At 26.9% G+C, this 16,345-nt stretch overlaps 1 protein-coding gene across 3 annotated transcripts; it reads right to left on the bottom strand.

Moving 5' to 3' along the window:
- Positions 1 to 25: 25 nt before the first annotated feature.
- Positions 26 to 15,920, bottom strand: LOC103573128 (carcinine transporter). 3 transcript variants are annotated; one of them, XM_008552043.2, is made up of 8 exons: positions 15,826 to 15,920; positions 5,631 to 5,889; positions 2,740 to 2,953; positions 1,993 to 2,663; positions 1,163 to 1,377; positions 742 to 917; positions 478 to 650; positions 26 to 387 (listed from the first exon to the last, which is right to left on the bottom strand). In XM_008552043.2, the coding sequence occupies exons 2-8, from the start codon at positions 5,879 to 5,881 to the stop codon at positions 288 to 290; spliced, it is 1,800 nt and encodes a 599-aa protein (XP_008550265.1). In that variant the 5' UTR covers positions 5,882 to 5,889; positions 15,826 to 15,920; the 3' UTR covers positions 26 to 287. The 3 variants fall into 3 exon arrangements, with proteins under 3 accessions (XP_008550265.1, XP_008550266.1, XP_008550264.1); XM_008552044.3 differs by lacking the exon at positions 15,826 to 15,920 and adding an exon at positions 7,267 to 7,446; XM_008552042.3 differs by lacking the exon at positions 15,826 to 15,920 and adding an exon at positions 8,148 to 8,830 and having other exon boundaries at positions 27 to 387.
- Positions 15,921 to 16,345: the final 425 nt, after the last annotated feature.

The following is a 16,345-nucleotide window of genomic DNA, read 5'->3' as shown; positions in this document are numbered from 1 at the left end:
AAATTAGAATAATATTGACACTCTTTTGACACAAATAAGTACGCGAATAATTTCATGAAAAAAATTTTGATTGTTATTTTTTAATTCATTATTCATTAAATTATAGTTCATATTTACTCTAATAATTAATTAGAGAATACAAACAATAAAAAAAGTAAACAAAAAGTATCAGCTAAATTAACGAAATAAATTTTCTGTGCCGAAAAAAAATGTTTGCATTAATTAAATAGTTTTTTTTTTACAATTGTTTTTAAATAATATTTTTAATTACTAATTAATTACAATTGTTATAATTTAGTAGAGTCTATTTTTGTAAGGCTTCCTGGATTAAAACCGGTATTAACAGCTCCGACTTTTCTTCGGTATTTTTTCTTCTTTTCAGGTGATCTAAAATTATTAAAAAATACAATAAAATATTATGTATATGTATATATTTTGTATAGTAAAAAAAATATATATATATATTTATGTACTTACGTAGATAAACAAGGAACCCACCAGCAACTTTGTTCCTTACCAAAGTCATTACCTTCTTGAAGAGTTCCCGGTAATTCTTGATCCAATGTCTCTGGCAACGTTAATGTAAGAAACGCGTCTATTATTGATATCAACCCTAAACAAATTAATGGCAGTTCTTTTTTAACATCAGCCTGAAATTTATTCAAAATAACCCGAATTATTTTTAATAGAAGATGAGTTGATTTTTTAAAATCTAATGGACGTTTATTATGAAGGATTTACCAAGTAAATGACATAGGGTCCAATTATGTGAGCAAAGTAACCAATAATATGAATAAGAGAAACTCCCTGAGCTCTGACGACAGTCGGCAGCATTTCAGCGGCATACTGGAAGCCTATATTAGCAGCAACATTGACACCCAGACGAGCCAGAATCGCCATGGCGACGGTAATGGAACCTGAATCAAGTATAAATTTATCGATTTAGACATTTTACGTGTACCTATGCTGAGTACATGAGCTTCAACAGCTTCCCAGTATCCTTAGTATAGTGGTAGCTGGTGAGCTTGTGTAGCAGCTGTAGTATTACAGTATTACAGGACTACACTATATAGTAACAGTTAGAGGGTAGTGCGGGAGTTAGCGATACAATCAGTGGCATAACACTACTAGTTATAGTTTAAGTATGTCATCAAATTTGTACCCTCGGGCGTTGCTAGCGCGATGAACGAGAATATTCCACAAATGAGCATTGATGCAAAACCCATCCATCTACGTCCCCATTTGTCCAGGAATAATGCTAGTAATATTGCAGCAGGTAGTTCTGTTAGTGATGCTAAGGAAAATGATGTAAATACATCGGGATGTAGTAGTTTCATATTCCAGACGTGCCCATCAAATGTCAAAATTATTAACAACCTAAAAATACACAGTAATTTTTATTTATACAACTTTATATTTATTTTTTGTCGGCATAATTTCGTTCGTACAGTGCAAATTTATGGAAATGCCAAATCACTTTTTTTTTTATTTAATTTAGTAAATTTACATAAGGGCTTTTAGAACACCCAAAAAAGTAATTTTATTCACGGTATATTTTTTATTTATGGACCCATTTAAAAAATTCAAATTAATTTTTTTCAATAATGGCCTTGCCGCTATCAGTCGAGGATTTTTTTATTGTAATAAATAAAAATTTCATCAATATTAGTCAAATTTTATTTTGTGAAATAATATTACGCTAGACGATCTATAGTGACATTAAAAAAAAAATTTGTTGAATTTTTTATATATACTCATATATAAAAAAATATGCCGATTATAAAATCAAAATTTTTCTAAAACCACTTGAAGATTTCCTTCAAATCTAATAATGCAATTTATCAAAAGTACATTTTTTTATTGCAATTGAAAAATTTCTTATTAACATCTGATTAGTGTTTTATCAAAATTTTTACTCTGACTTACAAAAAAAATTTATTATTAATTTTTCACGTACACGTATCTTAAAAATAAAAAAAAAACTGAACTTACCAATAAATAACAAGTACAACAGTAATACGAGCTAATCTTGGCTTCCTGAACAAATCAAGAACAGTATAATTGTTTAATTTCTTGTCTTTTTCAACCATAGCTCTGCAACTTTTTTCAAACTCCTCATAAATCTCTGGCTTAACAGTTTTACCATTGATCTTTTCAAATTTTTTGAGCATCTCAATGGCTTTGTCAACTTTGCCAGCCATCAAATACCATCGAGCGCTTTCAGGTGCAATCCAAGGCCCAAGGAATGCAGTAATCAATGGTAATGCTGTTACCCAACTGAGCATACGCCAATCGGCTATCCAATAAGCAATCCACGGTAATAAACTCGCAGCAGCAGCAAAGTATAGACCAAATGACATATTTGCTACTAACGTACGATACTTTGGTCCAACATACTCAACAGTTATTATGAAAAGTATATTAAAGCAGTTGTCAAATGATGATCCAACGACTAGACGTGCTAACGCAAAAGTCCAAAAATTATCACAAAATGCAGTCGCCACTGACGCAAAGAATCCCACAGCATTACACGATACTAATGCTGGTATTCTTCCATAGTGATCGGCAATGTAACCGAATATGAAACCTCCAATTATGCTGCCGATAAAAAAAGCGGATTGTGCTGCTGAAGATAAATAATTTTTGTCACAAACCCACTCGAGCTGAAATTTATACATAAGATGATTATTATTTTTGGCATAATAGAAAAATTCAAAATTACTAGTGTAGTGAAATTACTTCGGCAGCAATCGATGCATATGGTACCGCAGTATAATTGAAACTCCACCCATGCTCACATGGTTTAGTAGGCCATGAAGGATCAGCTTCTCTTATACCAGCATTCAATATTTCCGTAAAATTTACAGCGTACACATGACATCTTGAAAAATGAGTCGTACCCTCTGATTGAGCTTCAATTACATCGCTCGCCGATGGAATTGATAAACTTATTCTATAGAAATATTTTTCATTAATTATTTTCGTAAAACAAACTTTTTCATTATTTTATGAGTTTTTATAAAAACTTTTATGAAACTTTAAGTTTCAATATCTGTCTAGCCGGTTGAAACAACTCAGTTCCAGATCAATGTAATTTTGCGGGTTGAAAGTCGATGGTTTCTTCTACAGGAAAGGAACGTCTAGTTTTCCACCCGCATAGTTAGTTTCTGACTTAATTTCAGCCCTATCAAAGTTCAGAATCGCACTTGTTCATTATAAACTTCTGAATAAGCATACGTCATCACAACTAACCAAGTTGATTCTTGAATCTGTACATGCGCTATTGGTATTTGATTGATTTGTTTTAACCAGCTCCAGATATTTAAAACTTTTAAATTCTATGCAGGCAACTATGAAAAGTATACTGTGCAGCATGAGATAAAACACGATTTTTAAGACTTTGTGTAACTGTAATGCAAATTGTCTGAAATTGTCTTGTTTTATCTCTGATTAAAAAAGAAACGAATATACAAATGATTCAAAACACCCTGATAAAGAAAAATGATTTGATCCATGCTAAGTGTACATCTATATATATTATCCAATTCAAATTGATTGAAATCATTTCAAATTGTTTTGAATCATTTCAAATCATTTTTCTTAATTAGGGCAACTCAATTTTAATACTATAAATTTTTTTTTTTAGCTTTAGGTACTTTTAAATCCTTAACGAATCAATGAATCAAATAGACTAATACATATTTTTGTAGGAAATTGAACCCTCTACAAAAAAGGTCTCTTATCATTTTTTTATTAATCCATCTGTTCAAAAGTTATTAGAGCTCGAAGTAAAGTTGGAGATCTTTTTACTTTTCCGGTCAGAATCACTTTTTTAAGAGCTTGAAATTAAAATGAAAATTTTTCAATGAGCTAGGTCTGTAACATTACACTAATCTGTCTCTTTAAGGCCAGTTTTGGCCACTTAGGAATTTAAAATAAAATAATTTGTAAAATACGCAATGACATAATTCATTTTTTATATGCGTTCAAAAATACTTTTATCACACTATTTCAATGGAATTTTTTTTCAATACTTTTTCATCAATTGAAATAAAACATTAAATGTCCAAAAATGGACCAGTGGTCACAAATGGTATTTCTATTTTATACTATTCTATAAATAACTTCATTACCTATAAAAACTTTTATGCAAACTGAATAAAATCTATACTTTATAAAAGTATTCATTTATGATAAATTCCCTATATTTTTCTATCAAATGACTGCGAAGTAAAATATTTTTTGAAAAATTTTGATATCTCTTTTTTATTGTTTATAAACGGAAATGAGTGAAATCATACTTCCACATAATTAACTCTTAAAAGTCAAAAATATTATTCATAAACTTTTTTTTTTTACAGTCATAAAAGCACTTTGTATATAAATTTATAGTTTCAAGATTTTCATTATTAAAATAAGTAAATTAATTTATAAGTAAAAACTTAATAATAGCATTAAATTTCTTGAAGCATAATTAAAATAATTTTATGAGTATTTATTATTGTCAATAATAATAAAATTTAAAATTCAAATGAAACAATTAGCGAGCTTAATGACCATTGTGTCGCTAATAAAAAAAAATGTATAACACAATGTATTATATTACTTATGTAAACACCTTGACAATAATATATAAAATTAACGATAAAAAAAAATTAATAGCATCAACAAGATTCCGATGAAATAATTAATAAAATAACTCATGACATAAAGTTCAATTAACTTTAATTTATTGCATTTTTAAGTCACATTTATTTGATGCAATCATTTGTAGTTAATCACTATTCATTCACATTTTATGAATTAATTTTAAAATTAAGCGAGACCTTGGTCTTATGAATATTTTAAATAATATATTATTAAGACTCAGGGAGTGACTACAAGGTTAAGTCCCTCGAGCTCTTTCACACTGTGAAATTACCTGAAAGAAATCACGGTCAGTCGAATAGATCAGTCTACCTTTCGCGGAATCGAGTTATAAAAAATATTAATAACAGAAGCCGTTGGCACTTTTTTTATTCTCGTATATTAATACAAATATATGCAAAATGGTATTTCGTATATTTTATAACACTAATTACCTCTCTGATATATCGTATCAATAGGATTACAAATTTAATTATTGTTTATAATTGAAGGTATTGTCTAAAAGGAATATTGTTTTATATTAATTACTATTTCCGTGTTTAAATATATTCTTCAAATTGACTTCAAATTATATTAATAAGTAATAAATTTTTAGAAAGTCGCGAGAATGTGAATGCTAATTTTCGATAATAATTGAAAAAAATTATAAAAATAAAATTTTTGATTTTCTATTAAGACTAGAGGTAGACAGTAATTATTAATTAGAAAATTTCAATATTCGATTCGATGACGGCTATGTACTATATAAGTGATATATAACTTATAAGTAACTGTTGTCATTCGAATTATACATTGACATTAAAAATCGAAATGAATGAAATAAAATATTCAAATTTAGAAAGTAATTTGTAACAATTTTTTTTTTTTGTAAAATTTGATTTTTTTATAATTTTTATTTTCTCAGTATAAAAAATAAAAAAAAAAATTGGAGAGTCATGATTCGATAGATTTAGAAAAATAAAAAATAAAAATAGCATACTAACTTTTGTGCATCGGTTAAATTCCAGCCATTGAGTTCTGGAACAGTGCACCAGTGCTCATTAGGAATAAGTGTCAGGAAAAATTGCGTGAAGTAGAGAAATGCATAAACAAACGTGAAGGGTAATAATATAATGAATAAAATCAGTTGATAACGACCAGCTTCACCGACATAAGGCAATATGTCATCAAATGTCTCTATTTTTGCTCGGGGTTCACCTTCTTCAGCTTTGTTAGTTTCTGCAGCCACCGTCATTTTTTATTCTATAATTTAAATAAATAAATAAATTATTTTATTTTTTACGTACACGGAGAAAATTTTAAGGTAACAATCACAATACACTATAGAAATGGCTTACATAACGCATAGTAACCAGTTTTTTTGAAATGTCAATTGTAGAAAAGGTGCCCATCTATATTATAGTAATCATTACTATAATATTATAAAAATTGACATCGGAATATATTGTGACCATTCCCATAATGTATAGTAACCATTATCATAATCATATGGTAATAATTCCCATACATTATGGGAATGATTACTAAAACATGATAGCGTATACCATAGTATAATGGGAACAATTCATCATATATATGATAAGCATTACTAAAATACATGCACTGTGAAAAATTTCCAACAAATTTTACTATGGGGGCATAACACCGGACCATAAGAAAACTGGTACAAAATTTACAAGTGTCCCATAGTAAATGGTATGCGCAGACGACACGATTTGGACCTATGCGCATACGTTTACTATGGGACGCTTGTAAATTTTGTAGCAGTTTTCTTATGGTCCGGGGTTACAATACACCCATAGTAAAATTTGTTGGAAATTTTTCACAGTGTAGTAACTATATCATAATCATATGGTAATAATCCCCATACAATATGGGAATGATTACTGTAATATATGGTAACGTTTACCATAGTATAATGGGAACGATTATGAAAATATTATGGGAATAGTTACCATAATATATAGTGTTTATTCCCATATGCATATAGGATTGGTTTCTATTTGCTTATGGGAACTATTCCTATGAGTATGGTAACCATTGCCGTAATTCTTTATCATGCGATATGGGATCTGATACCATAATGATAGGAATTTTTCCCAAAAAGAATAGGCTTATATCCCATAATTCCAAGTAATTATTACAATAACGTTATGGGGTGCTATTTAAAAAGCGTACAAGCAATGGTTACCATAAATTTTTCTCCGTGTACTGTCAATAAATAATTTAAAAAATGATAGCAGTTAGTTGAATATTTCTCAAGATTCAAAAGATAATTAAAAATAACTTACAATACAATTGATAATAGTTTTATTTTTAAAAATAAACTTATTAGTATCGAGAAATTTTCGAGATAGTATCAATCGAAATAATCGTCTTGAAATTTTTTCAACTGTTTCGAAATAAAATAAAATTTAAATAACTTTCCATTGCCGTAAAAGCAGTTTAAGTAAAATATTTTTATAAAATAAAATAAATATTCAAACATAAATCATATAAATTTTTCTCCGATACAAATAAATTTGAATAAAACAAATTATTATAATTAGCAATTAATTTAATTCACAATCCCTGATATAAAGTAGCTAGTAATTAATAACAAGTAACTCTGCAACTTACATATGACAATAATATCTCGGTGAAAACGACTATGAAGCAATATTATAATAACTAATAAATATAATATCTAACGTGTAATTTTATGTATTTAGATTTCTTGACACAGTTTTAATTCAAAGACACGTGCGAAGATGTGCAACGTTTAAAACTCTATTTCCGTGGCACTTTTTCGTCAAGCCCGTTAAAAACTTTGCTGCAACTCCGTCGTGTTTTTTTTTGCATGTGTTATCTAATCTACTAGTAAATTTCCTTCGGCTCAATTAATACTAAGTTATTAAATAATAATTTCGTAAATATTAAACTAGATAAAAAATTAAACATATTTTAAGGCAAATTTCTACTACATAGAGAGAAAAATATCTTCAAATGACGTATTTTAGAATAACGATTCGTTAACCTTGTTTAAGAATACTCGCATGTTAATTTAACAGTCTATAGTATTGTCAATGCTGGCATGTGGTCCTATCGAGACGATAGCCAACAAAGGAAAAAAATAAAATAAAAAAAGTTTCGATAATTTGCCGATATGTGTTCAAGTTAAGTGAGTACTCATTCACGTAATTTAAAATTGTCTGGCTATTTGTCACGTTAAGCCTTTGTAAATACGAATAGTTTCGTTGATAACGCTATCTATTTTACTAACGTCAAAACCTGTACAGTTAAATTGATGATACGTTTTGTCGTTATCGGTTCACGGTTGTCTAAATCTGTAATTTGTGTAATAGCCATGTCAAAGATTCATAAAATGCCTAAAATAAGGATACGGATCGTCATTTTGACGGTCCACTGAGGAAACTCTGTATACCCGAATTTACTACACGGGGTACCGTCAAGTAAGTTGAGTATGCGACTATAGGCAGAATTGCGAAACGTATACTCACTCTGACGATGTTTTTCTCTCCGTGTACAGCAAATTTCACTATGATCCCAGAATTATTTACTTTTCATCTTAATTCAAATCACCTTTTTATGAAGAATGGCCCAATTTTTTTTTCTTTTTTTACAATTAAAAATATAAATAAATATTCATTTGTTTTTTCACTTCAGTAATTAAAATTTATTTGATAAATTGTATTAAATTTGAAAATAATAAAAATATAAAATCACAAATTTATCAACTGACTCTGCTTATACCACGTGTAACAAAGATCTAAGAATACCGAAAGCTAAATGATGCTTGACTTTGGACATCCTCCCACTTCTTATTCATCACAATCACTCGCATACACTTAACATTAATACGACAATATAAGTATATATATACTAAACTACATACTGAATTAATAAGATCCAAATCATTAAAACAAAATTACACATATATAATGTTTTATATCTAACTAAGAGTACCGCACACTTATTATGTACAATCACAAGTTAACACGGTACTGTAACTCTATTCTTAACATAGGGCCTTTTATAAGTTTTCTACATCCAAGATAAATCCCCACTACATTTTAAATTCCCCAAGTTCTTAATAATTAAACACGTTTCATTGGTCTCAGTATTTGCAATTGACGTCACTGGGTTCAAAATTTCCCAAGGTGTCCGATACTGCATCTTATATTTATTGATACTTTTAATATGTTGTTAAGTCAAAGCAATAAGTATAGAGTGACCATATGCAAAACTCCGTTGTATGGACTTCCCCTTACATCAACACACAACACACAATTTAAGAGATAGTTAGACATTCCCGATGACGTAGGTTTCGTAGAAGTCAAAAAATAATAAAGAAATTTTATTAATATTCATCTATACGCGCTTTCATCGCTAAGTGACAAATAATTTAGACCAATGTTTGACGTGTCATAATTATTATTCAAACATCAATATTACATATAATATATATATATATATATATATATATATATATATATGTATTTATAAATATAATTATTAAACTTGTTCTCAAGGATTTTGATAACAATTTATCTTCATATTACAACACTCTTTTTAGCTGATTTATTTATTTAGTTATTAAATGAAAAAAAAAACCATTAATCTAGTCACTGATTATATATTTAAATTGTCGATCATTTGTAATAATAAAAAAATTTTAGAGGCCAATTATTATTTAACTGTAATTTTAAAATCAAACTCAGACTGTGAACTCAAAGTCAAATAAATAATTTCTTTTACTTTTGATGAGAAAGAAATTTTTTTTTATTCAAATAAGTTATGCAGTAAATTTTTGAGGACTGATATACTTAAAAAATATGTAAATATTAATACTCGAGCAGACAAAAGAGTTACATTTATATTTGTATAAATATAAATCCATTTAAGAGTAAAAAACTCATGTCAATGAATAGGAATTACAAAGAGATCATTATCAAGGCTGCTTGTTCTTAGGTTTGTACAAAGTGCATTTAATGAGTTATATATGTACAAAAGATAAATGAATAAATAAATGCAGAATATATGATATATTTATGTTTAATAAGTGCACAAAGCGAGATTGAAGTTACTTATGAATTTTGAGGCATTTGAAACTTCCGAATTTGCCGCAAACCGGTTTCGAAACCTGTTCCTTTTTCAGTATTATCTCAACTCTAATACAACTTTATACTAAACACACAATGCGAGAAGTTTGTTAAGTAACTTTGTCTGCAGATATCATTTAATAATGATGTGAACTTTGCAAAAAAAAAAAAAAAAATCTATTATCAATTTACTCAACTAAATTACCGTTTATTTAAAAATATTAGTTCAAATAAATTTAAATAAATATCAAGGTAATTATAATTATATGATAATACATTAATTGGACCCTAGAATTAATATCAAAGTTGAATGATTTAGTGACAAAAAAATTTAGCTTATTTTTTTTTTTTTTTTTTTTTTTTTTTTTTTTTTTATCTATATTCACTTTCTTAGTCATCTGTAGGAAATCAATCTAGCATAACTAACCTCGGATTTATGGACTGTAGAAAAAAAATATAAATAAACAAATCACGTACTATTTTTTTCGAATTTTTTTCTTGTTTTTTTTTTTTGTTTAGTATTTTTTTTTTTTATTTTTCCCATGGGATGATGTTTAAAACAAAAAGTCGAGTACATATCTCTCAGTACTTCCGTCTGAACAAACAGCTATTTAGTGCGCTATATAACAGAACCAAAAGTTGGCTCATAAATTTAAACAGAGATCCCGTTGCCCAAAATTGTTGTTTATTTTATTTTCCCAACCTACCGTAGTTGTAAATTGTATTTTATCTCGTAACTTACATTGCTAGCAAAATTACCATTTAGTTGTAAAACAATAAAATATAATCAAATTTAAGTTTTTTAATTTTTTTCATTGAAAAAAATATGAAATATATAAGTTATATATTATTTACTGCGCGTGAATTATCTTAATACGTGATATATCTTTAATTAAACTGATGAAAAGGTTAATTCACACTTAAGAAAACAAGAAACTTACAGTTTCCTGGATAAAATTATCATATTTATATCATATTTATTAGATAATTATATCTTACTTTGTTTCCTCAATTAAAAGAAAAGAAGTATTTTTATATTAATTACCGCTCAATATTCTCAATCACTAAATTTTCATTAAAATAACGGCAATGTCATTTTTCTGCTTTATAATTTGAATCGAGAGCTTCTTTACATGCGATTCAAGTTTAAATTAAATCTACATTGTAAATTATTCATAGATATTTTTAAAATCCTAACGGATTTAATCATTCACGAATACGTCACTATTTGAAAAATCGAATTCGCAGAAGTCAGAGAACGGAAAAAGAAAAAAAAACAGGTCACGTAACAATAAAATTATGCACATGGATAAATTTACTTCACACTTGATAACAAAAAGTCTCAATTTCGATATCGCTTTAAAGGATTCGACTTGCTCTGATATTTATTTTTATGTTAATAATAGTTGACACGAAATAAAATTTTTGTATTTATTTTTTGTTTACTAAACAACAACTTTTAGTATGTCCGGTATCGTTACAGAGTAAAACAAGGTTTCCTTAAACAATTAATTTATTTTTTGCTCTACTCATGACGTTAAAAACACGTCCAAGAAGGTCGTAATTGTTGAACGGATTTAATAAGTGAGCGTGATGCACAAAAGAAATGCATATGCATGTCTATATTGATCAGTTTGATGGGTAAAAACGCGAGGTCTCAACCTCGGAGATTTCCTTATTTTATTAATTATTATTTTTTTTTTTTATTATTTATTTTATTATAGAATATTACACTGATCGTAATACTATCTGTTTGAAATCTCAACTTAGATAATTATTTAAGTCCGCAACTTAGTTTTTTTATGATACAATAAAAAAAATTATGTTTTTATATAAATTTCATAATAGCAATTGACGTTACTTGAAATAGTTATATTATGAATAATGACTCACGATTCAGTGTATTAAATATATGTATGTCTATATAGACTGGTATATATATATATGAATATGTACAGGTGTAAGTATGTGAGTTCTCATCAATTATTCAACGTTGGATCGTATCAAAGTGGAAATTTATTATTGCGCCCTTGCTAACCGGAATTTTAAAAAAGGAATTATACGGATAAAAAGTACCTTAAGCTTGTATAAGTAGATATTTAATCAAGAATATGATCTATAGATTTTTTAATGATAAATTTAATTTTTGATATAACAAAAAATTTAATTTATAAAATAGTATTTCCTAGTTAATGAGAAATTTCTTTTTTTTTTTTTTTTTTTTATTTACAAAAGACAAAAGCCAGTTTAACGTGAAAGTAAGAATTTTTCTTTGTACGAAATAGCTTTGAGATGGAGGTTAAAATTTAACAATGAAAAAAAAATACGATGGTTTTTTTAGATCCAGGCTCCAAGATTACGATTTTTTTTTTTTTTATAAAACAAAAATTTAAAATGACATTTTTTTTTTTCTTTACTTATAAATGTATGATAATTATTTTCTCAAAGATAAGGAAGTGGTTTTTCGTGTGTTTATATTTTTAAGCCCTTCTTTTCGTAGGGAAAAAATTTACGACGATATTGTCAAGCATGCCCCAGTTTATATTTTTTTCCTTCCGTATTGAGGCCGTCGTGAGAGTGATAAAAAGGTGGGTCTCGAAAAGAAAAACGAGAACGCGAAGTAAAAAAAAAAAAAATATATTTTAAATTAACGCGTCGTTTATATTTTAACGGGAATATGTAAAACTGCTCGTTCAAATTGTCATTATTTTGTATAATGACAAAATATTTAGCCATTTTTTTTTCTTACATCTCCAGTTGTCATTTGCATTAAAAATTTTAATACATTGTCTTTTGAATTTTTCCCGCGCACTTTTTTTTTCTCTCATATATTTAAAAGATTTAAAAATTAAATAAATTTATTTCACAAGATGTTGCATCATTAAAATAATTTAATGACAAGTCTGTAGTTTGTTATTGAAAAATAAATTTTTATCTAATAAATACGGGTTTTTGGCGTCATCTTTAATCAATGTTCATAATTTCTAGCATCAATCATTTACTTTTAAATGCTAGTAATAAGCGTATAAAAAAACAGGTTCAAAATTAATAGAACAACAAATTTAAAATTCATTATTCTTAATTAAGATATAAAATTTACAAAACAATGAATAGTGTATATATTTAAATAAATTTAGTTCATGGAGGTAATAATTGAAAATTAAAATTCAAAAATTTATTACATCAATTGAATGAAGATGAAGCAGATACTTATTAATAAAGAATAGCACAAAAAATTTTTCATAATTACAATAATTACTTAATCAAAAATTATAACGTTCAAGTAATTATCAATTAGGTACCATCTCAAGACGCATATTACAAAACAAATGATTTATATGCAAACAAAAATTACGTAAGAAAAAAAATATAAAATAATAAAATTTTTTATCACAGTGTATTTTTAATAAAAAAAAGTAATAAATGTATTACGCCATAAACGTCGACGGTTTATTTTCACTTACAAGTCTTCGCAACATTTTATCTCGCACGAAAACGTGACGTTAATCGCACGAGTGTCGCATCATTAGCCCGCATATAAATAAAAATAAAATTAGTTTAATGTTTCAAGTTAAGTTTCAAGTTAACTATCTGGTGTTATTAACTTTTAGTCATTTCATTTACCAGCTAAATATATATACATATATATGTATACATTTGCTGTTGTCTCGAATATCTACACATAGCTTTTGTTAGAGTGAAAACTAATTTAAAATATTGACAAAGGAAAAGAAATAGTAAATAAATTCCTGTATAAATATTTACTTCAAAGACAACGATATATTTATTTCTAAATTAAATATCTTCAGTTGAAAATAAATATCAAAGTTTGCTTTTAATTTATTTAATTCAAATAAATGGTAATAAAAATAATAAAAGAAGATGAAGAAGAGATTTACTTGTATTATTAAATAATTTGAATTCTGGACACGTCGACATTTTGCTTTCCATAAAAACTATTATCCTAAAAATATTTCCTACATTTACTTTATTATCTATTTTTTTCTTTTCTACCAAGGTTGTCTTAAGGATTAAATGGGTTTTAGCGGATTAGATATTTTACCAAGAGGTCAAAAAAAAAATCTTCCATAGAAAAAATAAATATTTCTTTAGACACTTTTCCTGTTAAATATCAATGTTAATAAAAAAAAAAAAAAAAAAAAAAAAATTATGTTGAATAGCAGAGTAGTATGAATTGAAAGAATAAAAGTATCAGACAATAATAATAATAACAGTTATTATTATTGAATAAACTAAGAGCGTATCATGACGCGATTCACTTGACAACACTTAAGCATATTTAAAAGCACATCCAACCGTGAATTGACCAGCAATTGTATTCGGACGAATCGCGTTGCCGGAGTTTTAAATGAGCATTGATGCTGCGAGCGCAATGATACGTATTAATTGAATAAAATTTCAGATGATAACAAGTCAATCTAAGTATCATGTTTCATGACAGACAATCAGTTTTGTATCCACCCAATCATACCGACACTCCGCCTCACTTGTCATCACTGACAATTACTGATATATATCTGCACATGATAAATATATCATATTATACAACTGTTATATATAAATATATATATGTATATATATTTATTTGAATAGATTGACGAAAAGTGTCACAAAATAGATAAGGGTAAAAAACAGCAACGGATAAAAAGACGTCAAGCGGCGAGAAAAAAATCAATCAATCATAAAAAAAAAAAAATAGTAGTAATAATAAATCGTTTCTTTAAATAATAGATTGTCTTAGCGATTCAATCATTCATAAAAAATTTAACTATTTATTTTTAAATGATTTGAGCCTCTGTTACTGTACGGGTGTCAAATAAGATAAAGTTAAAAAATAAATTAATAACAATAATAATAATATTGATTTGATATATAGATGCTGCATCTTAGTGGGACAATTTACAATTAAACTAACTGTTGGTTGTGTAATCGTATTTTATGAATGCTCAAAGACATTTAAAAAAGTAATCCAATAAAATTTAATCTGTTATGTTTAAACAATAATAACAATTACTTTTGTTATTAATGATAAAAAAATATTTGGTTAACTTTAAACGGATGATGAAACTAAACATCACTTTACTATTTTAATTCAGCGGTTGTTTTTAAAAGTAGACACCTAATTTGATAAGACGAATTAATTTAGGATGTTTTTTTCATCGGCTTTGAATAAACAAAAATATTAAAATTGTAAATTACATCTTTTAATTAAACACTCGATTAAATTATATTATTTCTAGAGGATTAAGAGATTAACGTGGACGAAAAATAAATTGCTTTACAGTTTCTATTATTGAATATTAGTAAAAATATTTTCATATATGTGTGTGGAACATTTCCGACGAATAATTGACAGGTATTTCCGTGATAATTTTCACGTGACCGTATTGTGTCAATCTATACTAAATTTTTTTTTTTTAGGTGATTATTAATAATCATCGATTGATTATCTTTTATCAAAATTCATAGAACAATTTTGATACTTATGCTTCAAGTGGTTTATGAATTAATTATCCGGTTTTTATTCTCTTCATCATAATTAAAAAATAGATATGGAAATTTAATCCTTTTCATAATTTCATCAGATAATTCCGATAAAATTTTCACATATTATTAATTAATCATTAACACTAGATTTTATAAAAAAAAATTTAATTTATAATTTTTAAAAAGTGTGATTTTGACAAATGGAATTTTGAAACTGAAATTATAAATGAAATAATTCTACAATAATTATAATAATAGTAAAAGTGAGTCACTATTATTAATCAAAAGATTAAAACATTTATCATAAAAGAGCTAGTTAGTTTACAATCAAGTGCTTCAGTATTATGCAATTTAGTATAAAAAGTTAAATAAGGTCATCTTGGATTAAAAAAATAATAAATTATTAAACCTGTCTGATTTATAATAGCCAACATCTATTAATATTCAAATTTTTTTATCATAAAAGTTATTTCCTGTAAAAATAGATGAGGAAAAAAGTTGAAGTTTTTGTGACAGAATAAATAAATAAATGGAATAAAATGTAAAAATAAAAATAAATGTTTCTTACGGAAAAAATAAAACAGATCCTTTCAGTGTAATCTTAATAGAGGATGCACCAGTACCTCGAGTACCAGGCAAGAGAGCAGATAGTCACTTTGCTCATCGCCGACTAACCTTGCACTAAACTGCATCGTCCAATCTATCACGCGATAACAAAAGTTGCGGACGGACAGAGAGTGGCTTTTCAAAGACCCCGTATTTGCACACTCAGTCGTGTGTCATGTTGTATATCTCCTACGCATCCTACTTGCTGGCTCTTTTTACTTATTTATTATTGTTTTAATTCACACCAACCCGTAGATCCTCAAATCTAATAAATTAACTTCTATAGAATCTTAAATTTTCACGATACTAATTTTAGCCGACTTCTAATAATTATTGGATTTTTTTAAAAACGTTACGTTTAAAAAAAAAAATATTTCAAAAAATTGCACCTATATTATTTTTAATTTTCTACATGTGCATATTTTTTAATTTTTTTTTTTCTAAATTAAAGTGTTGAAAAAAAAAAATTCGAAAATTTTCAA

This window comes from Microplitis demolitor, chromosome 8 (genome assembly GCF_026212275.2).
Source record: "Microplitis demolitor isolate Queensland-Clemson2020A chromosome 8, iyMicDemo2.1a, whole genome shotgun sequence".
NCBI lineage: Eukaryota > Metazoa > Arthropoda > Insecta > Hymenoptera > Braconidae > Microplitis > Microplitis demolitor.
Note: the sequence above shows the minus strand (reverse complement) of the source record. Positions and strands in the feature narration are given on the sequence as shown.

Excerpts from the sequence above, each read along its gene's own strand:
- LOC103573128 (XM_008552043.2), bottom strand. The coding sequence starts at position 5,881 with ATGACGGTGGCTGCAGAAACTAACAAAGCTGAAGAAGGTGAACCCCGA. Across the intron at positions 2,664-2,739 it reads ATGCATCGATTGCTGCCGAA|CTCGAGTGGGTTTGTGACAA; the intron begins GTAATTTCACTA and ends TATAAATTTCAG. Across the intron at positions 1,378-1,992 it reads GTTGTACTTGTTATTTATTG|GTTGTTAATAATTTTGACAT; the intron begins GTAAGTTCAGTT and ends GTGTATTTTTAG.